The sequence below is a fragment of the Chaetodon trifascialis genome, chromosome 15, assembly GCF_039877785.1.
Source record: "Chaetodon trifascialis isolate fChaTrf1 chromosome 15, fChaTrf1.hap1, whole genome shotgun sequence".
NCBI lineage: Eukaryota > Metazoa > Chordata > Actinopteri > Chaetodontiformes > Chaetodontidae > Chaetodon > Chaetodon trifascialis.
The window spans coordinates 17,704,236-17,730,515 of NC_092070.1; the positions used below are offsets into that span (position 1 = coordinate 17,704,236).

At 44.3% G+C, this 26,280-nt stretch overlaps 5 protein-coding genes across 6 annotated transcripts in view; 3 read left to right on the forward strand and 2 right to left on the reverse strand.

The window, feature by feature from the left end:
* The first annotated feature begins 604 nt into the window (after positions 1-604).
* Positions 605-4,729, forward strand: dnajb1a (DnaJ heat shock protein family (Hsp40) member B1a). Its single transcript, XM_070980988.1, has 3 exons — positions 605-1,220; positions 1,954-2,534; positions 2,634-4,729. The coding sequence occupies exons 1-3, from the start codon at positions 1,010-1,012 to the stop codon at positions 2,862-2,864; spliced, it is 1,023 nt and encodes a 340-aa protein (XP_070837089.1). The 5' UTR covers positions 605-1,009; the 3' UTR covers positions 2,865-4,729.
* A 1,597-nt stretch (positions 4,730-6,326) lies between these two features.
* On the forward strand, positions 6,327-10,943 carry gipc1 (GIPC PDZ domain containing family, member 1). Its single transcript, XM_070981711.1, has 7 exons — positions 6,327-6,597; positions 7,057-7,619; positions 7,727-7,912; positions 8,045-8,225; positions 8,625-8,737; positions 8,828-8,909; positions 8,998-10,943. Exons 2-7 carry the CDS (start codon positions 7,320-7,322, stop codon positions 9,147-9,149), a joined length of 1,014 nt encoding a protein of 337 aa, XP_070837812.1. The 5' UTR covers positions 6,327-6,597; positions 7,057-7,319; the 3' UTR covers positions 9,150-10,943.
* A 696-nt stretch (positions 10,944-11,639) lies between these two features.
* Positions 11,640-14,406, forward strand: LOC139343364 (E3 ubiquitin-protein ligase TRIM35-like). Its single transcript, XM_070980989.1, has 5 exons — positions 11,640-12,265; positions 12,462-12,557; positions 12,966-13,204; positions 13,335-13,510; positions 13,711-14,406. Exons 1-5 carry the CDS (start codon positions 11,726-11,728, stop codon positions 14,268-14,270), a joined length of 1,611 nt encoding a protein of 536 aa, XP_070837090.1. The 5' UTR covers positions 11,640-11,725; the 3' UTR covers positions 14,271-14,406.
* Positions 14,407-14,416: 10 nt separating this feature from the next.
* On the reverse strand, positions 14,417-17,655 carry LOC139343365 (C-signal-like). Its single transcript, XM_070980991.1, has 6 exons — positions 17,399-17,655; positions 17,152-17,206; positions 16,802-16,989; positions 16,498-16,659; positions 16,254-16,364; positions 14,417-14,575 (listed from the first exon to the last, which is right to left on the reverse strand). Exons 1-6 carry the CDS (start codon positions 17,540-17,542, stop codon positions 14,462-14,464), a joined length of 774 nt encoding a protein of 257 aa, XP_070837092.1. The 5' UTR covers positions 17,543-17,655; the 3' UTR covers positions 14,417-14,461.
* A 524-nt stretch (positions 17,656-18,179) lies between these two features.
* The window catches only part of LOC139343816 (queuine tRNA-ribosyltransferase catalytic subunit 1), a 41,744-nt gene continuing 33,643 nt past the window's right edge, over positions 18,180-26,280 (reverse strand). Inside the window, exons 29-38 of one of the 2 annotated variants that reach the window (XM_070981629.1) lie at positions 26,041-26,213; positions 25,451-25,522; positions 25,160-25,294; positions 24,035-24,146; positions 23,060-23,161; positions 22,870-22,953; positions 22,656-22,784; positions 21,421-21,766; positions 19,982-20,066; positions 18,180-19,879 (exon numbers count right to left, since the gene is read on the reverse strand). In XM_070981629.1, coding sequence (XP_070837730.1) covers positions 19,762-19,879; positions 19,982-20,066; positions 21,421-21,766; positions 22,656-22,784; positions 22,870-22,953; positions 23,060-23,161; positions 24,035-24,146; positions 25,160-25,294; positions 25,451-25,522; positions 26,041-26,213 — 1,356 coding nt within the window. In that variant the 3' untranslated portion in view covers positions 18,180-19,761. The remainder of the gene's footprint in view (positions 19,880-19,981; positions 20,067-21,420; positions 21,767-22,655; positions 22,785-22,869; positions 22,954-23,059; positions 23,162-24,034; positions 24,147-25,159; positions 25,295-25,450; positions 25,523-26,040; positions 26,214-26,280) is intronic. The other variant, XM_070981631.1, reaches the window with a different exon arrangement.

The following is a 26,280-nucleotide window of genomic DNA, read 5'->3' on the forward strand; positions in this document are numbered from 1 at the left end:
CCTGAGTCTGGAAACAGGCTGGATAAACCATTGCAGAACCCTCACACTCTGGTTCTGGACATAACTAATTTCACATTGTCTCCTTTGGTGGGCGCTGCAGAGCACTTTACAAACTGTACATCCAGTGAACAGTCAAACTCAAGGACTGCAGTACCAACAATACTACAGCCCTGTATATTAAGTTCACAGTCTTCAGAATACAGTACATACTGATTGGTTGTTGTTCATTGTCGTTGCATATATTATATATATATATATATTTCCATACCTACTTGCTTGTCCATAAGCTGTATATTTATTTTTGCTCACTTTGGTTTAGTTTTGTTGCCCTAATCCTGTATTTCTTCCATTATACTTGTTCTTGTCGCTGTGTAAATGTAACGTGAGCTACAGGAAACAAGAGCCAAATGCAGCAATAGTGAAAAGTGGGCAGCAAAAGCAGCACGAGCCAACGCGTCTACTAAAATCAAAACATTGCTAAATGGTGCAATACAATTTACTTAAGAAATCCAAGCAAGACAAATTTCATTCAGAGAAGCTGCAGCTGTGTGTGACAGATCCGGCCACTTCTTGACGTCTACTGCCGTTCAAACCAAACCGGAAGTTAGTTGGAGTGAATCCTCTCGGCTTGGCAGTGATGACACACATCAGCAGCATCAGCCTCTTCCAGAAGTTTCTTCGCTCGGGTCACAGCTCGGCGGCAACTCACGACCACTGCTGTGTGAATACTGTGTTTTATGTCGGGTGGTCAAGCGGCGTCATTACTCCTCGTCTCGGTGAAGAGTAGAAAGTTGTGACGGACGGTGACAAGTGAGGGAAGCTAACCTTGACAGTTAGCTAGCTCAGCTCTTGACCGCAGCGGTGGGACGTTAGCTGCAGCAGCGGCGGCGCCCGTGAACTGGCCCACGCGCTGGACGCACCGGACGCGTTGTTGACACCGAAGATAAACTGAACCGTCAGCGCTGACGATGTGTTTATGAAGTGGAAGAAGGACTGACCGGTCATTGTAATGGGTAAAGATTACTACAAAGTGCTGGGAATAGCCAAAGGTGCCTCCGAAGACGAGATAAAAAAGGCGTACAGAAAACAGGCCCTGCGCTTCCACCCTGACAAAAACAAGTCTGCTGGGGCAGAAGATAAATTCAAGGAGATCGCCGAAGCTTATGATGTCCTCAGCGATGCTAAGAAACGAGACATTTATGACCGCTTCGGAGAAGAAGGTACCTGAACCTCTCTGGCCACAAGCTGCGCGTGGTTTTATAGTTTGTACCACTTCCATATAACTTATGATGCTTCAGTCTGCAGCAGATGTGCACTTTGTGATCCTGTTCTATTATAATTCATACAGTGGTGCATCTTTCTACAGCAGCGACCACACAATGAAGAAGTGTGTGCGTGTGCGCGCGCGCGCACAATAGGTTTAGCTGGAGAACTTGCTGGAAACAGCGGGTTCTTGCGTGTCCCGTCCTGTCAGTCACTGGAATTTTAATTCTGGCTTAAAAAGCTGAAGAAGGCTCAGATTTGTGCCTTCAGGCTTTAGTGTTGCCGTTTACACTCGTGGTTCAGGCATTAAAAAGAGAAAAAACATGTCTATACATGGATGAGCAGCATGTTTGTTGCTAGTCTTGCAACCAATGAATATTTCCTCAGCTGATTCATTGTTGGTTTGTTGTATCAATAATTTGCTGGTGAAGTTCAATATGATGGTCTCTTCACTTTTCTGTGCTGTCAACGTGTTATTTAAATATGTGCACTTACAGAGTTCAGTTTCACTGCTTCATTTGAACCGATACTGGTTAATAATTAGGAAATTTGGTTACTAGAGATTAACGTATACGCAGACACTGGTATGTGATAACCCACAGCTGGCTAATAATGGCGGCCATGCTTTTGTGCGATTTGAGCTCTGTTTCCTGCTTTGCTCTGATGTTTGTGCGTCCTCTTCTGCTTCAGGACTGAAGGGTTCGGCCGGTGGTGGAGGTGGAGGACACAGCGGTCCAAGCTACAACTACACCTTCCACGGAGACCCTCATGCAATGTTTGCAGAGTTCTTCGGCGGCCGCAGCCCTTTCGATCATTTCTTCTCCCAGAATGGGGAGGATGATATGGACATTGACCCCTTTGGAGCATTTAACATGGGTAGAATGGGTGGCATGGGTGGGTTTCACCGGCCCTTCAAATCCCATCCCGGAGGCCCTCGCAGAGCGCACGAGAAAAAGAAGGACCCGCCCGTGGTGCACGAGCTGAAGGTGAGCCTCGAGGAGGTCTTCTCGGGCTGCACCAAAAAGATGAAGATTTCCCGCAAGAGGCTGAACCCAGACGGCTGTACCATGCGCAACGAAGACAAGATTTTAACAGTCGACATCAAACGGGGCTGGAAGGAGGGGACCAAAATCACCTTTCCTAAGGAAGGAGACGAAACCCCCAGCAACATTCCTGCAGATGTGGTGTTTGTAGTTAAAGATAAACCCCACCCGGTGTTCAGAAGAGAGGGCTCAGATATAATTTACCCCGCAAAGATATCCCTCAGAGACGTAAGTGAAAGCTGAAGTCAGAAAATTTTACTTTTGATGCTCAGGGAAATAAATGCTGATGCAGATAATCAAACCTTGTTTCCCACTGTTTCTCTGCAGGCGCTGTGTGGCTGCACAGTCAACGCCCCGACTCTGGACGGCCGGACCATCACTGTGACCTCCAGAGACGTTGTCAAACCTGGAATGAAGAAGCGCATCGTTGGAGAAGGGCTTCCTCTGTCCAAGTGCCCCGAGAAGAGAGGCGACATGATCTTGGACTTCACTGTCAAATTTCCCGACAAACTGGGCCAAAGCACTCGAGACGCGCTCAAGCAGGTCCTTCCACCATGACGTGAAACGATAAAAGTTAGCCCAGAGACATCTAGCAAGCTTCCAGTGACACTCTCGATTGAGGCTCAGGGCTGATTTGGCTCCAGCTTCTTATCTTGTCAGTTTAATGAGTGTCTCAAGACTTGGAAACCGACAGAACAGCTGACTTACGTTTTGTTTGTGCTTTCGGCTGAGGTTGAGTAACAGTGTTAAGTAAGTGTGTGCCACACGGTCCCATTCAAGGAGGAAGAGTAAATAATAGAAAGTATGTAGTGTGTATATAGATAATCCTGAAAGGTGTCAAGTGATAATTTAGGTTTTGGTTTGGCTGCAGGAAGGAGAAACTGAAGTGTTAAAGTTAGTCAAATTGCTGCACTTGAACATACAATATAGTAAGTTTGGTTTCAGAGCAGCAGGTTTAAGGTAGCAGCCAGCTAATTAACGATACCTCAGGTGCAGTGACGCATGCTTGAACATAGCTATAACTACTTGACGCAGCAGGACGTCATTTTGGTTGAGGCTTAAACACAGTGTGAAGTGAGGATGCTCTGATCTGATCCACTGGTTCCAGCACCGGTCCTGACTTCTTGAAGCGGCTCACCCAGATGTGACCTATCAGCATTAAATACACGTTCTTTGTCGACGTCAGCTCAGTGTTTCTGCGCTCATAATCACAGCAGGCTGCCAGTGTTTAGGGCCAAAATCTCATAAACTCCTAAAAATAAATAACAAATAGTAAAAACAATGTTAATGGAAGGAAGTTAGCATCATGTAACCGTATATAAGACGGATTCCAGTGCGAGGCAGCATTACACCGATTGTATATTTAGGAAAGAGAGAGAGTACTGATCAGTACTCTGATATTTGAGTTTAGGTATCAGGAGATAAATAAATCCGATTGGTCTATCTCTGGCACATAATGTTTACTTTGACAGTGTCTTGTTTATCTGCGAGTACACAGCGTATCACTTGTGTAAAATACTTGTGGGAAGACTTCCTGTGCCAAACAATTGTCCCTCTGTAATTATAAAATGTGTGTCTGTTCGAGTATGTCAACAGCATGTGTGTGTCCTGTCATGTGTGAGTGACTAACTACCAAAATCTTAAGCTTTTTACTTCATTCGTGCTCTTTGAGTTTGCGCAGCTTCAGTTTGTGTTTCATTTCCTCCTCTTCTGATGTCACTGTCTGTCTGACTTAAAGAGTTCATTTCTGGCCTTTTTCCCAGCGTGGTGTAAACCTGGTGCATCTGTGTGCTACCAGGCTAAACATTGCAGAGCTTGAGATAAGTTTATGACTTAAAGTCCTGCAGAACATATTTTTGTTTGCTTATGCTGTCTTCATGTATCTCTCATACCTGACGGCACTGACTCCAAGATGTACAATATCTGGAAATATGTTGTTTCACACTTCAGTGGGAATCTTAAAACAACCATTGAACTCTGAGCCATATTCAGCTCTGTGCACCTTTGACTGTAGTGATGACGAAAGGTAGTAAATAAGTTGGTTCATTTCCACATTTTAAGTATTTTTGGTGTTGATATGATTTAATCCTGCTCCTGCTGGAGTTTTATGTTTCTTATTGACAAAAACATGTGGTTTAACATGAATGTAGAGATGTGTAATCTCTGTAATGGCTATTTTTTTAGTTAAAAAAAAAAAAAAGTTGTTGGTTTCAAGGAAAAAGGTGTTAGCATTATTTTGGTTTTGCTCCCATTTTTATTGTTTTGAAATTCCTCAGGTTTGGATTCAAGATATTTTCATTTTTAACTACAAAGCTTTTATGAATTAATGTGAAGGAAATTTTTTAATAGACATTTCCTATGCTGTGATGATTTCCATTTCCACATTAAAGAGACTGGCAAATAAAACTGGCAAATGTCTGATCAATTATGGCCTACATGCTTTAGTTATTTAGGACATTTTAGCAATTAAACAATTGTCCCCAACCTTCTTCAAATGTCTAAATTATTGAAGATGCATTCACTGTATTTATCATCTTTGTTACACAGTCATCCTTATGCAATACACTCCTTATCTGAAACAAAGGCCATTCATCTAAAGTGATTATTACCTTGATTGAGCAAACATTTGGTCGTAGACAAAATATTCCAAACTCAGCTAATATTAATATATTTTGAAAACTCTTACCGGAAGTGCAAGTGTGGTATTGTGGTGTCTGTCTTGATACAAAGTTAAGTGTATTTAAAAACACGTGCGTTCACTGCCCTCCGGTGGTCTCAATGAGGTACTGCGGCGCTACACGTAATCTGGCTAACATCAATATAAAACGAGTTACATTGGGGTTAAATTTGACTCCATTTAAAATATCTGACTTTGAATCTTAGTTGGCACAGTATTAAAAATATTAAACTCTGCCTTCGTTATTCTGAGCAGTACGCATCCACTGAGCAGTTTTCACAGGAGCTACTTTCTACTGAGGAAATAGTCCCTATGAAACTTGCCTGGTAGCTAGCTTGGCTAACGCTACTTAGACTCTAAAGATAAATCCAGTTTGTGCCTCGAGTGTGTTTACATTTGAGTCGTAGGGCTTAGCATCCATTCCCCTGGAAAAGATATAACTTCATAACACCTCACTGGCAATATAAAATAAAAGGCAGGTGACTTGACAACACCTTGCTACTGCTGGTACCCCTTTCAAAAACAAATGAGCTTCAGTAATGGTTGGATTTATACACTGTCCTCTGGTGGTCACGGTCCGTGACTACATCTATTTAATTATTGTATTTCTTTTGAAGGCTGTAACTGGAAGCATTGCTATGCTATTGTGTCTAGTTTGACACTGGTGCTATTGTAATGACACACTGTGGCCGCCAGAGGGCAGGAAAACTCGTGATAGTAACTACACACTACTTTGTCAAAACTAAATAAAAATGTATTTGATGAAGGAAGTAGCTTTAAAGGATAGTTATGATGAGCACTTTTCCATCGATTACCTTCTTACAGTACGAACCTTACAGTGCAAGCACCTTAAAATGTCAACAAGGAATTTACAGCAAAAAAATCATTTTTTTCTTTGCCTCAAGTTGGTAACGTTAAGTTCGATACAATAGCATACGAAGTTTTCCGTTCTAACTTTCAAAATGAAACTATTGCGTCGAGACTCCCAGATAGCATTGTATAGTCACGACAGTCAACGCTCATATGGCAAACTTAAACTCTATCAAGCTTTAATGCAGGCATAGCTGCATGCTAACACTTTACGAACAATTTTAAACATAAAACTTAACCCAAAAATACGGTCAGGACAGGCATAATTAATCTCATTGCCCAGTTTTTGCCTCTGATGTAACGATAATACTTGTAATTGTGAAACAAAACCTGGGCTGTGTGGGCCTCTGATAAAAAAACAAACAAAAAAAACGTAAAATAGCACAGCCATGACTCATATTTTCCCGTCTCCATTCCTTTTCTGAAGTACTAAGCACAGACTTTAGAACAGTTCCACCGGGAATGTGTGTTTTACGAGGAAACCTGAAGGCGTCATAGTTACACCCCTGCTGGGCTGGCAGAAAGCTAAATCCACAGCAGCATACCGACACACAGATACTGTACTCATCTCACAATCTGCCCAGCCCAAGTCAGCCTGTCAGGAGCAGAGGAGTGAGACATATTGGACTTTCTCTGCAAGTGTAGTTTTTGTTTGTTTGTTTGTTTTAACAACTCACAGCAGCACCGTTAGCAGGCTAAGCTAGCAAGAAGAGCTAACGACAGTTGGCTAAAACTCCAGCTCCGGTAAGAATGACTGGCCTGCCATGTTTACTCCCTTCTGCTCGCATTTTGCCTTCATGGTTCAGCTAGCTAACTAACATCAGCTGTTCAGACCACTTCTGAAACACTCACGGTGTGACTTAACGCCGTAAGAATTAACAGTCACTTATTTGACTAGCGTCCGTTTCCAGCAGCTACATGCTAAGTCGCTAGCCACCTGAGAGTTGACAGCGTTTGTGTCGCCAGAAGAGAAAGATCTGTAGAAAATGTGGCTCACAGCTAGCAGCTAACGTTAGCTCTGTTTGATGTCCTGTTTGTCTAAGCTAATAAAAGAAGAGCTGACAGTGCTAATGAAAACATGACTCTGATGTTACCAGCATTACATACTTAGAGGAGATGCATTAAAGCTGCTGGTATAGTCGAGATGTTCAGTCTTTGGTAAAGTAATGGAAATTGAGGAGTTTCTGTCTCACTGTTTTACAGTTGATGGCCACCCACTGCAGGCGGATGAACTTGGCACATCCAGATATGTAAGCTGCTCTGATGTGTGGATTTCTAAATCCGTACAGCACCTGGTTAAGACAGCTGTCAAGCTGGTCTGGAGGACCATCCTGTTACTGTGACAGTAACATCCGACACACCTGCAGCTGTTTTGGCTGAACAGGTGTATGCTGGCCTGGATCATAGCATAACTCCCAGAGCATCCTCCTCCCCTCCCCTGCTTCTGCTCTTCCTGCACAACTACCATGCCTCTGGGTTTGGGAAGAAGGAAGAAGGCGTCCCCGTTAGTCGAGAATGAGGAAGCGGAGCCTATCCGCTCAGGTCTCAATGTGGCAGGTATGGATGACCTGGATGGAGGCGTTGTCGGCCTGGGAGAAGGTGCCACATCTGAAGGCCTGCCGCCTCCACCAAGCAGCATGCGACCTCGCCTCATCTTCCACACTCAGCTGGCTCACGGCAGCCCCACAGGCCGCATCGAGGGCTTCAGTAATGTGCGGGAGCTCTATGCCAAGATCGGTGAGGCCTTTGGGATACCTCCGTCTGAGGTGAGCCGCGCTGCTGATTGTGATGGGAATGAGGATAAATGGGTTTGCTTCAGTTCACCACGGGAGGAAGCATTATGCTAAATTTTATTTGTTGTGTCCCTCCACAGGTTATGTTTTGCACACTGAACACTCACAAGGTGGACATGGATAAACTGTTGGGAGGTCAAATTGGGCTGGAGGACTTTATTTTTGCCCACATTAAAGGACAGCGAAAGGAAATAGAGGTGTACAAAGGAGAGGATGCGCTAGGGTTGACCATCACTGATAATGGAGCTGGCTACGCTTTCATCAAGGTGAGAGGATGACCCTGGACTATGTTAGGAAACAAGTGCTGCACAGAACACTGAATAGGTTACGTGTAGTCGGGAGGGAGCGACGAGTTGGGTGGTGTATTGGATTAAATATTTGGCTTCTGCTGGTTGCAGAGAATCCGCGAGGGCAGCGTCATCCACCAGATCCAGGTCATCAACGTGGGCGATATGATCGAGTCGATCAACGGCCATCGCCTGATCGGATGTCGACACTATGAGGTGGCCAAGATGCTGAAGGAGCTGCCCAAAGGGAAGGAGTTCACCATCAAGCTGGTGGAGCCTCTGAAGGCCTTTGGTAAGTGTGGGAGGAGGAAAAGTGGAGGTTGCGTACTCCATATTTTGGTTCTCAGTGCAGCTCACTGTGCTATAAATGCTAATCTAAAATCTTATTGCATAAAATTCATTGACACAAGCCTGACTTCATGAAATAAGCGGCCACGTTAAGCATATTGTGGCATATTGAATCATGTAGGTGCTCTTTGGGTTTATTTTCTTTAGTCAGAATGTGAAACAGCCTGAAAAGGATCCTGCAGATGCAAACAAACTGTACTGACTCACAGCTGAAGCTCTAATAATCAGAAATGTGCTGTGAGAGCAAGATGAGTTTGTCTAAAACGGTGTTGTGGGGTAAGAAGCGTAGATTTTTAGGTCTGTGCGAAGAGCTTAGGGATCTCTGTGTAATCACTGCGTGCAGATATGATCAGCCAGCGGTCTGGAGGGTCCAGGTCGGCATCAGGGGTTCAGCTGGGGACCGGCAGAGGAACTCTGCGGCTGCGCTCTAAAGGCCCTGCCACTGTGGAAGAGCTGGTGAGTTTGTTTCCACCCGTGGACAATTTACAGGTCCTAACATAATTCTGCACAAGCCTGAGTCTGTGTGTGGGCTTTCCTTCACTGCAGCCCTCTGCGTTCGAGGAAAAGGCTATTGAGAAGGTGGATGACCTGCTTGAGAGCTACATGGGCATCAGAGACAGCGAGCTGGGTATGTGCGCTTCCTCTGCAGCTGTCAGAATCAGTTCGTGTCACCTGCTGTTCATTAAGTGTCCCCTGACCTCTCTCCGTCTCTGCAGCGGCAACAATGGTGGAGCTGGGAAAGGACAAAAAGAACCCCGATGAGTTTGCCGAGGCTTTAGATGAAACCCTGGGAGACTTCGCCTTCCCTGATGAATTTGTCTTCGACGTCTGGGGCGCCATTGGCGATGCTAAGGTTGGACGGGTGTAACCACAGACACCAAAGGAGCAGAACAGCTTGTGTGTGTGTGCGCGCGTCACACCGACGACATTCAGCACTACTAGGAAACACAACACTACCGTCATGAGTTTGTTTTTATTCCAGCGTGTACTCCTACTATTTTTCATTTCAAGTGTACCCTGTTGGGAGACTGCCTAGACCAAGAGTGTAACGCCAGTTAATGGGAGAAGAAGACTTGTGATGCCTTCCCAAGTGCTTTTATTTGTCTTCCGGCTTTTTCCAGAAACTACAAGCACGCTGACGAGCATTCCCTCTGACCACGTCACGTGACCCTGCATGTCATTGTTGTAGTTGCTGGCAGTGCAGCAAGTACAGCACAAGTCTGTAATGTGGGAGAAGTGAAAGGCGACGGCTAACACAGAGTAGATATTTGATACTTACCCCCCCCCCCCACATTGCACTGTGTTGCACTGCGCTGTGAACCAACAACACGTGAACAGATTGCACTGTACCTCACCTGGTAAGCGGCACAGTTATTGCACAGTCCAAGGCATCGGCCTCCCTGAACCACTCGATGTTACTGACATGGATCAGTTTTACAAGCATGTGCTGTTCTATTTTTATCTTCCTAATGGATTCTGCTGTTTTTATGATCTTTTATTTTGAAAGAAAGAAACGTTGTTGCAAAAGGGTCGTAGTAAAGTGTAGCTCACTGACTTAACCATCAGCAGTGTTTGTTCGCCGTCGACGCACTGCAGCTCATTCCAGTGTTACTTTCACACACCAGACAGGGTTACAGAAAATCAGTGTTCATTTCCTTTTTATTAGAGGTCATAGAGCTGCAACGATTGGTCGATTAGTTGATCGAAAGACAATTAATCGGCAACTATTTTGATGACCGATTAATCGTTTAGTCAAACATTTGCTGGTTCCAGTTTCTTAAATGTAAAGATGTGCTGTTTTTTTGTTTTTTTTTGTCTTTCAGGATAGTAAATAGAAGAGCCTTTGGGTTTTGGACTGTTGGTTGGACAACAGAATCAATTTTAAGATGTCGCTTTGGGCTCTGGGAAATTTCAATTAGCAATTTTCACAATTTTTTTTTGACATTTTATAGACTAAATAGTTAATCGATAGTTAAAATAACCATCTGTTGCAGCTCTGGTCATTATAGGAGAATGAGAAGCAGAATGGTTTGTGGATCGTGTTGACTTATTTTTTTATAGCTAGTGTTTTCATATAAAGTGATGTGATGTCTATTTTAAAACAAGGTTTGTGGAACATGAAGACTCTGAACTACGTCACTGCTTTGCAGCATTACAGAGGGCAGTATTACAGGAGAGGAGGTCATGAAATGGAGTAGTTGTGTAAAAAAAAAAAAGAACGGAATCTGTGAAGAACAAAATGCCTTCATTTCGTCTCATTTCATGCAATTTGTTTTGTACTTTTTTTGTCAGAAGTATGCATTCGGGTGCACGGTGCTGAAAAATGAAGACTCGATACCAAACGACTTCCATCAGGCGTCGCAGTGACTTGTGTTGTGAGAGCGAAAAAACAGGCAATGCTGCACCAACTACTCAGCGTCAGTAAACACGTCTTAAAAAAAGAACAACAACTTTTTGGTGTTAACCTTTTCAGTATATCCAAATGTATGAAGCTATTTTGTAGTTTTGTTTCACTCTTCAGAGTTAATGAATATCTAAATGGGTTATGTCATGAAACTGATGCTAGAACACTGTAACACTGAGAAGAACACGTTATTTTGATGGCTTTGTATTACACTGTTGTCAATGTCCAATTATAATGCAATAATAACATTGACATGGCCGTTTTCCTTCTGTTTGGTCTTTCCTAAATGCAACACAGTGCTCTGCAGTGTGGAGATGGGATTGCATTCAGACATCACACCGCTTTGGGGCGTTTCTTAAGATCAGCCTGTCCCACTCTCAGCTGCTTTCTGGTGTTAAAAACGAGGCAATGCTGTGACCTGCTGAGTGTTTTCCAGCCCTGGGTACTTGTGTGTTTGTGTTTCTTCTCGCTCCTGTGTCCTCCTGAAACATACACGACATTTAAGCAGACGGTGAAATCACTTTGGGTGTCAGCAGGCCGTCAGAGGTGCTGTAATAAGACACACTGTGGTGAACTTGATAGCGCTGGTCAAGCTAAGCGGGGTCACCGACAGGCCTCATGTTCAACGCTTTATATCCCTGCAGCTGTTCTGAGAGCTGTTTACTGTATCATCACCAGCGTCCTGCTGCGGTTGCTCCCGCATGTGCTTTTCTCTTCACTCAAAAATAGAGCAGAGGCTGCCCGAGCACTTTCTGCTTTTTTTTTTCTGTGAAGAATAAAAACTCGTCTTTTGACTCAGCGGGAGTCCGCCCTGTTTCGTAGAAGCCTGGTGTGGGTGGTGACATGTCCTTTATTTACTAGAAGTGAGGTAAACCTGTTCTTCAGGTCCCTGTTGACCTATAAGCGTGCTCGCTCATGAGCTGTGTCCAGATTGTTCGGTGGACTCGCTGCTTTCAGAGGGGAGCAGTTCTTTCTAACGGTGCGCTTTCTGCAGCAAGCAGCCACACATAAAAGCAGCCTCCCGCCAACAGGAACCTGCCATGGCGCTGCGCCCACGTGCTTCCTCTCAGCCCGGAAAACTTTCCTTCTTCCAGAGTCCCAAGGTAGCCGCTGCCCTTCGACCGCGAGCTGCTTCCTCGCGGTCGGGCTCCATGCTGGAAGAGGAGCTGTCTTGTGCTGTCTGCTGTGAGATCTTCAAAGACCCCGTGGTGCTCAAGTGCAGCCACAGCTTCTGCCGAGCCTGTCTGCAGCAGTTCTGGAACAAGAAGAAGGCCAGGCGCGAGTGTCCCATCTGCAGGAGGAAGTGCTCCCTGACGGAGCCCACGGTCAGCCTGGCGCTGAAGAACGTGGCCGACACCTTCCTGAGGGAGCAGGAGGGCAGGACGGGCGCAGCCGGGGCGGGGGCCGGCAGGGCAGAGGAGCAAGCGGGGATGGTGGAGGTGAAGTGCATCACGCACGGGGAAGTTCTCAAGCTCTTCTGTCTGGATGACTTGGAAGTCCTCTGCTGTGTGTGTCACACCTCCAAGAAACATCAGGGACACCGAGTGTGTCCCCTGGAAGAGGGAGCCCAGGACCTCAGGGTAATGTGCTCTTCTTTAACTGCTTTTTAACACCTTTTTAATAATTAGTGGAACTACACTAAAGCAGCTGTGCAAAGTCAGAAACCTCAGAACTATTTCACATTTTAGGCTCACCGTCAGAGCAACCTGAGGATCTTTTTCAGCCGTCATTGCAGGATGCATGCTGTCTGACACTTGTGCAACACTCACCCTTTAGGCAGAGCTGAAGGCAGAGCTGATTCCTCTCAAGAAGAACCTGCGCTGCCTGTATGAAGCCAAGCAGGAGTGTGATGACACAACTGTGCACATCAAGGTATCAATAAACACGGAGATCCCTGAGACGCTACAGGACCAGCATGACCGCTGACATGACTGAAGCTGTTGGTGTGTAAACATGTCAGCCAAGGTGTTAGAAAGGCTCCTGGTTTCAGCTTCAAAGTCACAAACACAGTCATACACAGTACAGTGTATAGATAACTTCTCTGCATTTAATCCATCTGACGCCGCTGTGCACTGCACCAGCTCCTGTTCTGAGCCAGTGTTTTGATGGGATAATTAATCTAAAACATACAGACTTAGAGGTAATGATCCCTTATTGAATTGTGGCAGTCCCAAAGGAGGAGATGCAGCTAAACAGAGGCTGATGAGACTACGACTCGCTATCAGACGCATTATTTTGCACTCACTGAATCCTTATTCCACTTATGTCCACGTGTGCTAGAACCAGACTCAGGCCACAGAAAAGCAGATCAAAGAGGAGTTCGAGGAGCTGCGGGAGTTTCTGCAGAAGGAAGAGGCGGCTCGGCTGGCTTTCCTGCAGCAGGAGGACGAGGAGAAGAAAGAGCTGGTGAGGAAGAAGTCGGAGAGCATCACCAGCGGCATCCTCACCTTCTCTCACGCTGTCATTGCCATAGAGAACGAGATTGCTTCCAGTGATGCTCTCTTCCTTAAGGTAAGAGAGTCTTTTATTCATTTCTCTCTGAATTCATCACATCGTGCACACAGTTCGTAATGCTCTCTCTTTCGATTTCAGAATTATGCGAACACAAAGAAAAGGTAACTTTTTTTAGTCTTCTTCTGTTTCTACCAGTCAGCTCACTGGTTGTTCAGTATATGTTGATTCCTGCGTGTGGTTTTCTTCTCACAGAGCACAGATCCCGCCGAGGGATCCAGGAAAAGTGTCAGGTGCTCTCATAGATGTGGCCAAGCACGTCAGCTCCCTCAAATACCATGTGTGGGAGAAGATGGTGGACCTGGTTCAGTACAGTAAGCGCTCACTATCACTGTTCAGTCAATAGTTTGACCCTGAGGAAGACCAGATGTGGTCAATATGCGCTTCATGGAGGCGTCAGTGAGGCTTTTCTGAAATGTTTGGACTTAAAACAAAGCGGCGTGCGTTGAGTTTTGAAAGGAATTAATTTTTGTGTACATTAAATCACCATCTGTTTTTTCTCTTTCCCTTTCAGCACCCATCACCCTGGACCCCAACACTGCCTACTCGTGGTTGTCCCTCTCCCCAGACCTGACCAGTGTCACCAACAGGGGATCCCTCCAGCAGCTGCCGGCCAATCCCGAACGTTTCGGCCACTTTGTGTTCGTGCTGGGCTCAGAGGGCTTCACTTCGGGCCGCCACGCATGGGAGGTGGAGGTGGGCGGCAACGCGGACTGGATGCTCGGCGTGGTCAAGGAGTCCATCGACAGGAAAGGCCGCATCTCGGGCTGTCCCGAGGGCGGCTTCTGGATGATCTCGCACTACGAAGGCGAGTACTCGGCCATGACGAGGCCCAGCACCCCGCTGCACCTGGAGGGAGAGCTGACCCGAGTCAGGGTGCAGCTGGACTACGACTCCGGAGAGGTGGCCTTCTCCAATCCTGTCAGCATGATGCCCATCTACACCTTCACCGACTTCTTCACTGAGAAGATGTACCCCTTCTTCTGCCCTGGAGCCAACATCAACGGCAACAACCCCAACCCGCTTAAGATCTGCCCCGCCAAGGTGGCTGTGTGGAACAGCGCCTCGTGGTGATTTGACCTCACAGAGGACGCATTAAAGTCTTTCAAATGTAAGAAATCACCCATTGTGATTCAGTTATTTAAGCAGATGGTGTCAGTGCGTGTTTGTATGTAAGAAGAGCACGATACAAGCATTTGACAGGTATTGGTTTATTCATTTAGTGACTGACTGCAGTTTAAAAAGCACAGCGTGGGTGTTTGAAGCTACCAGGGGATGTTTTTGCCTTTATAATCCAGGAAGGCTCCGCTCTGCTTCTCCGTCAGGGAAGCCATCACGCCAAGCATCCCCTGCACACTCTCCGGAGCGTCAATCTCCCCCTGGTGGCCGGAAATAACACAGAGTTAACAGGAAGGATCAGTTCTCCTCACTGAGTTAAGAAAACGACAGCTAATCCATTCCACCGATGGACCTGTTATAGACTCTACAGCTTCAGTCACATTCAAAGTGATGTAAGTGGTTCAGATCTGCTTTATCCCCCCGTCAAATGTGACCTAGAACTTTTCAGTGTCAGTATAAAACAATAAAAATAATCTGCCTTTTCCTACGAAAGCCAAGAACAGTTGTGCTTGCAATTATTTATTCAATGCTGTTATCAGTAATTAATGATAAAGACAAATAATTATCATAATTATTGAATTATCACGAGATAATAAAGCTCATTGTCATGTGGTAACAGGTTAATTTATCCCCTTATGTGGAGAAGGCCAACTTCTCGAGATATTGAGATCATCTTATCTCAAGAAACCCGCTTCATAAGATAGATAAGAGTTAAGATAGATAGAAGATATTTGATATGAGGATATTTACATTATGGCTTACGTACTGTGGTCAATTTAAAGCAGATGTGCTACCGTTAATGCGTGCTGGCATGGCACTCCTGATCTCTAATAACCTTTATGAGTAAGAGCAGGAGGAATGGCCTTTTGTGTGTTTGAGATAACAAGATAAATTAACCCTTGATCGTGAGAAACTGAGCTCTGCTATCTCGAGATAATGAAATAATTAAATCATGACTTCATAATTGCAAGCACAACCTTTCGTGAACTTCCGTGATTAGCCGGCCTGACCTGCATCACTTTCATATGTGATCCACATCTGATTTGTGGCCTCAGTCTGAACAGTCTCATCAGAAATGATCACTCTGTGTTTGCAAGTGAAAGCATGGAGCACGTCTGCAATCGTGCTGCAAACTTCTTTAAAATGATGCATCAATACAAGAATATATGAGAAGAGATGGCTGTTCAGGGTCCTGGTGAAAAAAAGAAATTGCACACTTTAAAGGCTTGAAACTAACTTTAAAGAAGTTAAATGCTTGAATAAAACAAGGCAATGCTCTCCGTTTTACAAGGATCAATAGTCTAAAGCAGTTATCCTGCCAGTGAAACGCTGAAGCTGTGTGATGACACCAGCAGGCTGCAGCAGATTTAATCTAAGTTGACCAAACTTTTCTGTTTATGCTTCTGCGTAAGCATCCCCCAGCGGTTACTTCACAAAGCAGAATGAGCACGTCAGGCAGATGTGTGCAGCTGTGGGAGTAGTTCTGCTACATCCTGGTGAACTGGTTTTGAATCTGTAAAAGAAAACTTTATGAACGTGATTCTGTGCTGTATAACGATGATTTGCAAAAATGAGTTTCATGATGTGTTTTGTAACAGGTACCTGTCTAAACTTGATAATCCAGCTCTGGCGTTGTTCTGAGTATCTGGATTACTGCAGGTGGATTACTTGCTCAAAGTGGTATCAGATGCGCATTAGGACTGCAAGGACTTTAACCTAAAAATCAGCTCTGAGCAAAACCTGTGAGCTGAAAACCTGCGATGCGAACGAAGCCTACTTGTAAAAAGATCTCAAAACGACTGTGTGTGAAATCGTACATGATGTTAATATTGTGCTGACGTGAACTCATCATTCAGAGCCGACTTTGGTTCCCCTGCAATTGTTTTATTGTCTCCTTTATGACTGGACCGGTGAGGTCAGTGAAAACTGCTGACTCACCTCCTCTCCACCCATGTCGGTGCGCACCCAGCCAGGGTGCAGCAAAGAAAACAGGATCTCATCCGTCTTCAGCTCCTCTGCAGCACACGCTGCCAGCATGTTCAGACCAGCCTGAGGGGAGAAAAGAGGGAGGACAATGAGGGGACGGGGCGATTGGTGAGGCGGTGGGTGAACAGTGTCGCTTGACAAATGCGAGATGAAGCCTTTGAGTCGCAGGTCACCCTGTTCGCAGGTTGTCGCTTGCCTTGCTGATGCGGTAGGAGATGGCAGGGAAGGAGGAGTATGATGCTTTGACAGAGTCCACTGAACCCAGTGATGAGGAGATACAGACGACTGCTGCTTTCCTGCTGGACATCCCTGGCGTCTTACTGGCCTTCGCTGCTACGCGAAGGTGAGGCAGGAACTCCTGATGATGACCACATGCCAGAAAGTCAGCAAGAGGAAACAAAACGTTCAATGTGCAGGTGGCATCACCCGATTTCCTTCCTTTTAACTGAAAAAAATGCACTATTGAAGCTTTCAAACACGACATTTTCCCATTTCCTTACTTTAATGATGAACATAGGGCCCATGACGTTGGTGTTGAAAGAATTCTGCATGCCCTCCGGAGTGGCCTCCTGCAGGATGCTTTTGTCCAGGAACCCTGCGTTGTTAATCAGCAGGTTGAGACCCTCTGTCCCCACCACAAAGCCCACCTGTTGGCTGCACTGCTTTATGTTACTAAGGTCAGTGGCATCTGACAGAGGGAGAAAGACAGTGGAGCACCAGGGGCAGTCAATAGTCAGACAGTCAGATAAAGATCACAACACGGTGCTATTCATAGTCAAGGCCGGTGTGGACACGGCAGCAGGACAGGGAGTTTAATATAGACTGTAACAGAGGAACAGAGAGCTCATACCCAGACGGGTGATGTCGACCATGTTAGGGTGCTTCTTCGCCAGCGTTCTCAAGGCCTGTCAATACACAAAGAAGAAAAGTTTGAATCCAGAGGAAGCAAAGAATCCCACATGCTGTCCATCACTCGGATTCACGCTTCCTCTCAGTCCTATCAATCACTGCGACTTTGAGGTTTGCAAATCTTTTTTTTTCCGTCCAAAATTTAGGAAGTAAAAATACAATGAGGCACAGAGGAGACAAAGACTCACCTCAGCCGTTGGTCCATCTGGATCCCTGCAACAGGCAAACAGCTTTTTCACTGGATGATGGGCCTCCATCATTTGCTTAACCATTTCCAGGCCTAAGCCTCTGTTGGCTCCAGTGATAAGCACGTTGACTGGTTGCGCTGCCATTTCATCTGCCTCAGTTTGCACAGTTCTCCATCCGGGCTCTTATATTAAGCCTTTGTTGGGTGTTTGGTCTTTAGCTTGGCCACACCCATGTTCTCATGTAGCAGTGTATATTGTCCAGCAAGTAAAGCACGTGTAGGGCTTGAATGAATGATGTCATAATGTTTATATACACTAGATTCAGAGGAGTGTCGATTGTGTTGGCTTTGGAAAGCTCAAAAGGCAAAGCAATACACACACAGTAAAGGACTTCCTGGTGATGAATGTAATGGAAAAGTCCAGTGACCAGAGCTCTGCTTTCAATTTTGTCCACACAAACTTACCCAACAGCGTGAACATGAAGAGTCATACGGATGCATAAACTAACTAATGCACAACATGCTGCAGCACTTTGTGGTCTTTGTGAGCTTTGGAACATTACAGCAGTTGAATTAGAGCCATGTAGTGTGAGTCATATACAATGTTGATATATTGAAGCAAAAACAAGCTCAGGAATGTGCGCTTGGTAAACTAAACAAACCGCACACTGTGTCCAACAGCTGAGTCATTCATTAGAAATAAAAGTGTTTGAACATATGACTAAAATTATTAATGAGAGAAATGAGATTCTGGTTGCACAAACTGACACCAAAACAGCAATAAAGCACTGACAAGCTATAGTGACGGACTTTAATATGTACATATTTTTCATCTGTTATATTGGCACTAAAGCTACAGGAGTGGTGTTGGCAGGGATGCTGGGTAGCATTCCCACAACATGGCTGCACCATTTCTATGTGAAACGGCACATTCAGAATTTACAGAGGCTTGCAAATCCTTGGTAAACAAACAGCATAAATGTCCGACCTAACAAGTAATTAACTTCAATATAACAGATTCAAATCTCAAGTTTCTTTAAACAACTGAAAATCTGTGAAAATAAGTGGACTAGGCTGAAAAAACAAGCAGAATGATCCCACGCCACTGGCACATTTTTCATCTGTTTTCAGAGTAATGAGATTTCTCCTGGCTGGCAAGCTAATTATACTATAGAGTTTAATTCTTAATGAGCAAACGAGTGACTTGAAAAGTGGATATTTATTGCAGTGTGCAATAAATACAGCAAATATGGAACTGTAAAGCTCATAAATTGGCTTCAAAACTGAGAGCTGAGCGAACACCTCTCTGACACGGTCTCAAAAATGTTACATTATAAGCTTCACAACGGCCGTATTTATTGCAGGGCTTTTATACTGGATGGCATTATATTGTAGTATCTGTTCCTGTTATTTTGTCCATCCCCTGCATCTCTAACATGCACGTCAGCAAAAGCAAGCTGGTGGCAGGACGGCTCACACTGACTGATAGAAGCAGAGAGAGAGAGCGGGACTTTCTGGTTTATTCTAAGAGAACTCATATAACTGAAGGCAATAAGATATTTCAGACGTCAACATGAACGAATGCCCTGCACTGATGATGCATGCTGGCTGCCTACCTATAGTATGCCCATTATTGAGACAGCTCTTTGGATTCCTCCGCTGCTGGTGAGCATAAAATGAATGTGTGTGTGTTTGACGGTTTAAGCAACAGGTGTAAAGTTTCCAAAAGGCTTTATGAAGACAAAAAAAAAAGGAAACATCACTGGTGTGTGCACTGTAGTGCCACTTTCAAATACTTCAAACATTAAGTGTGAGAAAACACACCGCCAACATAGAGAAGGACACACATACACGCGCACACACACACACAAAAAAAAAATAAAATAAAATATCATCCTTTGACTTTCATTTGGCAGCAAATTTCCTTTGGCTGTCCAGATGAAGTTGGCAGTGTCTTGCTCTTGATCCATAAGCACACACACGCATCCATTCACACACTCGCACATACATACAGTACACACAACATACACGCTGCACGTACACGATGCAGTACATAACATGCACATACACGGATAGAAATACATACAGTTTTTCATTAAATGCACTTGTGTCCACAGTTCTCCGCTTTGAAAATAGGAAGGTGCATAAATAAAACATTCCCATCGTGATAGAAAAGGTCCATGCATGTGCGGCACCTCTCAGTCCACCGAGACCAAATGTGGAGAAGATGCGACGGCCGTGTGCCATCTGGCTGCACTCCTTTCTATCTCACCATTCCTTCATTCCTGCTTTTCTCTCGCGGGTGTGTTGTTGCGTCTCCTCTCTCTGGCAGTGTTTTGACAGTATATTTGTCTTTTCTGTCTCTCACAGATGGGTGCTGTCCTGCATATCGAACCTGTGGCTTTCTGAGAGCCCGGCGCTGCACTTCCTGTTGCTGCCCTGATTGGGTACCAGAGAGAGGGGGTCTGGTCTGATAAGGTACCTGCAGATGGGCCACAGACAAATCCAATTCTGTAACATTTGGAGAGTTCACGCTGTGTTCATTTTATAGCGCTATTAATTATACTCAGCAGTGTGCACTCACACAACATCATGTAGCTCCAGTCTGGTGTCTGGAGAAGGATTGATGAGGATATAAGACAGTCTGTTCCCCTGGTCTGTCATCCCATCTGACGCAGGAAGAAAAGAGGTGAGTGAGGCAGGAAATAAAACATACACAGGATATACAGCAGGCTGTGCAACATCCGTGCAAACAGAACAGAGGCTACGTTACATGAGTCACAAAACAGGAAGACAAACTTTGATAAAAATGGACACAAGCGGAATGAACACAAACAGAATGTAAACGACAGGAGTGGAACAAGTACTGAGGTAAGATTAGAGTAATGTAAAAATACTTTATTGCAGGTGAAGGTCCTGCATTCAAGTCCTAATTAAATAAAAATACAGTACTTAAAATATCTAACTTGGTGGAAAAGAGAACCACAGGCCAAAGAAATTTTGGAGTGAAGACACAAATTATTTTTCATTCTTGTTGTGAGACTGGGAATTTGGCTATGGTGCATTAAATGCCATGTATCTTAAAATCTAGCAGAAATCCAGTAGATGGTAGTAAAGTTCAATAGTGACAAAGCATAGCCAGCTGTAAAATAAAAAAAACTAAGGTGTGGCAATGGAAATGTAAACACACACAATACACACATACTGAGGTTTGTGCTTGCAGGTTTGCACATCATATATGCCCTCTAGTTATACATGCTTTTATATGCAGTTAGGTCGCTCAGTCCAGCAGTTCCCAAATGGGGGTCAAGCTCCTCTGAAGGGTCCCAAGATAAATTTGAGGGGTCATGTGATGATTATTGGGGTAAGAAAGAAGAAAAAACAATGTTCTCCTACACAAGTTTTTATTTTTTGAATTTCTCCTAATCTTTTGTTAAATATGGAATAATTTTACCTCATAGACATCTGAAATGTGAGCAGCAACTATTTTGATAATCAATTAATTGTTTTGAGAAATTTTTTAAAGAGAAAAAGTCAAATGATCTGATTCCAGCTTCTCAAATATGAATATTTTCTCCCTCTATGACAGTAAACCGAGTATCTTTGTTGTGGACATAACAAGACATTCGAGGATGTCATCTTTGACTTTAGGAAACACGGATGAACATTTTTAGTTTAGAACATAATTAGTTGCAGCCCTTGACACCTCTGGTTTACCCTTTAACAAACCACAGTATTTAAAAGCTTATCATTTGTTTATTTATGGAAATCTTAATTTGTGAAGTAACAATCGCTGTCTAATAAATGTAGTGGAGTAAAAAGTACAATATTTAGTAGTACAATAGTATAGCAGTAGTAGTAGTTAGAAGTATAAAGTAGCTTAAAATACTGAAGTGAAATGAAAGTACATCTACCTCCAAACTGTACTTAAGTGCAGTACTTGAGTAAATGTACTCAGTTACAATCAACCAAATCTTCAAATCAGAGCAGAACACTTTTGTACGCGAGCTGAGACAGACTCACTGAATCCAGTTGGAGAAAGACCCAAGTGTTTCATCCTCGTTCGCACCAGGGCGTTGAGTTCTTGCCTCTCCGAGCGCCGGAACAGCGTCAGTCTCTGCTGGCTGATCCTCTCTGCCGCGCTGCCCGGACCCCCCTTGGCCGCATTGGAGCCCCGACCCCCCTTCCTGCTCAGCCGTCGGGCCCACTGCATGCTCTTCCTCCTGAGTAGGGGGTGGTCCGAGGAGTGGGAAGAGGTGGAGACGGGCTCCGAGGAGGTGGAGTTACGATGAGCACTGGTCCGGGACAAGAGGGGCTCCCTGGGCTCTCTGGTGTCCTCATAGTCTTCCACCGTGATGGACACCTGGGACTGTGAAGCACAAACATAACCGCATATTCACACACACGTACACAAACTTTTAATTTCCTTATGCAGCATTGTCATGCTGATATCACACAGATTTTTTATTAAATCAGCTCTTCACCAGTCTCTGTTTTCTCAATACGAAGAGGAATTAATACTTTCTTATCATACCAGAAATTAATGATGAAGATCCACTGTTGCATATGATGAATAGTCCAACACATGAAGGATCTTTTGGGTAAACAACATAATCGTCATGGTCCTAGTTTTTCTTAATATCAGTTCCACATTGGGAAAATTGTCACAGCATCATGTCTGATATGTAGATGTCTTTCTGACTGTGCAAATTGTTTTTTTGTTGTTGTTTTTTTTTGCTATCTTGACACCTGTCTCACATGATGAATACACATGTCACTAAGATCCGGCTGTATCTTTATAAGTCTTAAAACATGACCACACTGACTTTGCATTTGGAGAGATGCCTCTATTCAAATGACCGGTTAACTGAAATGCTTCACATGACAGAAATAATGACACTGTAGTAACTGAAAGCAGGACAGTGAGTTTTAATAACATTAATTTTTTAAGAAAGCATCTAGATTTTTAAAAAGCCCTCTTTATGTATAACAATCCAGGAAATGTAATTCTTGGGGGATTGAATGAATACTTTCCTCTCTTCATATTTTTTTTAGCTCTGCTACATGCAGGATTTAAAAATACCCAAATCATCAGTATTTTGGTCTTTGAACTCTTTGTATTGTGGGATGTAATGAACGTTGTGGCCTCTGGGGGGTGTTAGCAAGGCTTTAGAGTATGGCTTGCTCAGCTGTTCCAGCCAGTCTGGTGACTTTAACCAGTCGCTTTGACCACAAAACTACTAGCAGCAGCGGCTGACCTCAGAGACCGGAAGCTTATGTGCCTCTGTCCGGTAGATGCCGATGGGAATGTCCCCATTGGAGGAGCACAGCTTCTGATAGAGCCTGCCGTAGGTGCGGATCCACAGGTCATCCTCTGTGATTTTCATCTAGAAAACAAATAACACCACAATCAGCCTCAGAGGCACTTCACAGTCTAAATAGGCTGAATTCAGCTACCGTTTAACTACTTACAGCACAGAGGAAACCTGAGCCAGGCATGGAGTCTAAACCCAGCAGCAGTCTGGTGATGGAGATCATGTAGTCCTTCACAAATGACTGGCAGAACACAGCAAACAAGTCAACAGGAATAGATCAGATTGGGCGTTCTGCCTCATTTTTGTTGTTCTGTGTGTGTGTGTGTGTGAGTGTGTGTTTGAGATACCTGGTAGAGGAGAGTGTCCAGCATGCTGACACTGAACACCTTCCCCGCAGCGAAGGGCAGGCGGAACATGAACACCAGATTGGACCCCTTCTCCCTTTCCTTCTGCAGATCAAACAATCAAACAAACACACACAAACAAACAAACAAACACACACACACACACTTTCCTGATCACACTGGTCTTTGTAGAGATGAGTTAATGTGATGCACATTTCTCAAATCCAGACACTGCGAGCGTCATTAGACCTGTACCGATAAAACATGCGTATTTTTCTCTTCAGAATCTCATTTATTTAGTCAAGCATAGAGTCCATCTTAAACTGGGCTGAAGGAAGCGTATTCAGGGCTGAACTGCTCAAACTAACATTAATTCTCACAGCCAATTTGCAGTTCCCAGTGCATGTGTGAGGTGGGATTAAACCAGGAAATCTCAAGGAAACACATGCAAACATGCATCGCCCAAACAAAGAAAAGGTTGGAAATCCACCACAGATCCTTCCTGCTGAGACAACACTGCTAGAAATTTCAAAAACAGCTATCTCACACTAATGTTAATCTTTTATTCTCTCTGTTAATCTTTTACAAATTTGTTGATAAATGTTATTGATGCCCAGAGGGGGAATTCATTAAGACACAGGGAGAGCAACACTAACAACAACAGCAATTAAAAAAGGAAAGCAGCAATGGGGGAGAAAAGAACAAAGACCACAAGGCTGTAATGTTCACAGCAAAACTTCACAGCGGTTGTGAGAGAAGCAGTTTTCATTTTCCAGTTTTCCATCAAGACAAAGCAACAGTAGCAGTGATTCATTGAATGTGTTTCTGAAACCACAGAGAAGACTAAAGGATGGTTTTCATAACGCTGAACAATCTGCTGTCTTAGTGCTCATTGTTTTTTCATCGTGACCTCTGAAGTCTGGGTTGAGGGAAATGAAAGAGAAACAATGTGGGGGTGTGAGGGTATGGAGTTTTCACCTTTTCCAGTTTGGACAGGGCCAGAGAGTAGTGGTCTTTGACCTTGAACTGCATGAAGCGCATGTTGGCTGGGTGGGTGAGCTCTGTGATGATACTAAGCGCTGGGAACAGTCTGGGGAGAAGAAGCACACAGACAGAGAGCGAATAAAAGGTTAAAAAAAAATCTAAGTAGTATCTTAAATCAATAATATATGCTGTTTTTCTTATCTGACATGATATATCAAGATGGCAACGCAAGAGTGGCAGCTAGCTGTAGCAGCTCTTACGACGCTGTGGTGGCATCTGCAGTCTTCTATGCAGTGGTCTGCTGAGGCTGTGGCAGCTCTGACAGGGACAGAAAAAGACTGAACAAGCTGGTCATGACGGCTGGCTCCGTCCTGATCTGCCCTCCTGACAGCACCAGGGAGGTGGATGAGAGGAGGATGTTAGCCAAGCTGACATCAATCGTGGACAACCCCTCTCAACCCCTTCATCAGACAGTGGGGGCCTTAAGCAGCTCCTTCAGCATCAGACTGCTGCCTCCACTCTGTGAGAGGGGATGCCACCACAGGTCGTCATTCCAGCGGCTGCCAGACTGTTTGACTGCAGCATCATTTAACGTAGCGTATTTCAGTCAACACAAGCTAATATCCATTACATCTATGCAACTTTTCAATATTACATATTTTTACTGTGGTTATATATTTTTACTGTGCAATAGCCCAAATTTGACATTGTATTTTATTATTCATATTTTTCTTCAAAATCCTGTGAATATTGCTTCTCAATGCAATATTTTTTATTCTTTTTTAATATAATGTAGAAAGCCTCCATAGTTGATTTTATTTTGAATGTTTTTTTAATTGTCTATTTGTTCTACGTGTTCTTTTATCTACCTCTTTTTATTCTTGATGCTATAACAAGTGCATTTTCCCAGTGTGGGATCAAGTCTTATCCTCTACCGTCTTACTGGCAGTTTTTATGTCTGAACATTTCACTTGTTTCAAGCCTTTATGTCCTTAATTACTTTAATAAAATGTTGCTTATTTTAAGTAACATTTTCCCCATTTTGTTGCTTTTTTTCTCATTTTTGAGAGCTGCTTTAATATAGTGTGAGACTGCAGAGCAAGTTTGAGCATAGCAGACCTAAAGAGGGTCTGGACATTGACGATGGTCTTTGCATCAGCCATGTAGTCCTCCTCTGCAATCATGGAGCTCTCCTTGTCAACCACCACCATGGTGTTGGCGAAAGTCACTCCACATCGCAGCAAACTGTCCAAACTGTGGAGAGATGGGCAGCAAGAATAAATCAAAAAGCAAACTAAGCCATTTGAGAAGCACAAAAGCACATAAATGAACAGAGATTAAGGGAATAGTGAAAGATCAGAAAGAGGACGATAAAAAATTAAATCAGCCAGGGGCTTCGGCCTGTCTTACTTGTCAATGGAGCCCACAGTATAGAACACCATGGGGAACCAACAGATTGCCTCCAGGAAGTCTGCTTCAGGTCTGAACCAATCAAAACACAAAGACTTTAAGATTTCCACCAGCAGAGATTTGTACGGACCATGATGAAGAGCTAACGTCCCCACAGAGATAGAACCCCCCTCACTCAGCCTGAGAAATACAACACAGCCAGACTGCCTGCAGAGAAAGCTGAAAATAACAACACTACACTGGAGTGACTCAACATTTATTGCCTTTTTATTGGATTCCACTCTCATTTGGCCTGACTGCGTTTGTGTACCAGCCACAGAACATGACACAGGATTGTGGAGCGCACTGTCCTGAAAGCATTCAGCATTTCACAAATCATGTTTACCGTGACCTTAAATAGCTCCGTTTTTCTCCTCTGCTGGTTATTTAAAGAGGAACCCATTTTACCGCCGTGTTCTAGATTTGTCGGTTAGCTTTTGTGCTCACAGCAGCAATTTTGCAGCAACGCTAACATGTAACCTATTTCAGTTTGAAGCTGTTTCACAAGCATGGCCACCATATCACACCAAATAACAGAGATATGTCCTTACATGCTCTCCAGCAGCAGCACGATGGGGTTGAGCTCCTTCCTGGGTCGGTAGTAGGCCCGTAGAGGCACAATGAAGTTGTACAGACCGTTCCCAGCACTCTCTGCAGAGACGATGATCAATTTGTTTTTGAAGCCATACGAGCGTGCATCCTCAAAAAGGGTGTGGTGACAAGCCTAGGAGAGAAGCAGAGTGGCCATGGAGCGTAGCGTGCAAAGTGAACTTGTAAAAAATAAAAGATAG

Bases quoted from the DNA above. Each gene is read 5' to 3' on its own strand.
- dnajb1a (XM_070980988.1), top strand. From the start codon at position 1,010: ATGGGTAAAGATTACTACAAAGTGCTGGGAATAGCCAAAGGTGCCTCC. The intron at 1,221-1,953 runs GTACCTGAACCT...CTTCTGCTTCAG, and splicing joins TGACCGCTTCGGAGAAGAAG to GACTGAAGGGTTCGGCCGGT. The intron at 2,535-2,633 runs GTAAGTGAAAGC...GTTTCTCTGCAG, and splicing joins CAAAGATATCCCTCAGAGAC to GCGCTGTGTGGCTGCACAGT.
- LOC139343365 (XM_070980991.1), bottom strand. From the start codon at position 17,542: ATGGCAGCGCAACCAGTCAACGTGCTTATCACTGGAGCCAACAGAGGC. The intron at 16,990-17,151 runs GTATGAGCTCTC...TCCCTCTGTCAG, and splicing joins GGTCGACATCACCCGTCTGG to ATGCCACTGACCTTAGTAAC. The intron at 16,660-16,801 runs GTAAGGAAATGG...GGTCATCATCAG, and splicing joins GCCCTATGTTCATCATTAAA to GAGTTCCTGCCTCACCTTCG.
- gipc1 (XM_070981711.1), top strand. From the start codon at position 7,320: ATGCCTCTGGGTTTGGGAAGAAGGAAGAAGGCGTCCCCGTTAGTCGAG. The intron at 8,738-8,827 runs GTGAGTTTGTTT...CCTTCACTGCAG, and splicing joins CTGCCACTGTGGAAGAGCTG to CCCTCTGCGTTCGAGGAAAA. The intron at 8,910-8,997 runs GTATGTGCGCTT...CCGTCTCTGCAG, and splicing joins CATCAGAGACAGCGAGCTGG to CGGCAACAATGGTGGAGCTG.
- LOC139343364 (XM_070980989.1), top strand. From the start codon at position 11,726: ATGGCGCTGCGCCCACGTGCTTCCTCTCAGCCCGGAAAACTTTCCTTC. The intron at 12,266-12,461 runs GTAATGTGCTCT...CTCACCCTTTAG, and splicing joins AGGGAGCCCAGGACCTCAGG to GCAGAGCTGAAGGCAGAGCT. The intron at 12,558-12,965 runs GTATCAATAAAC...CACGTGTGCTAG, and splicing joins ACACAACTGTGCACATCAAG to AACCAGACTCAGGCCACAGA.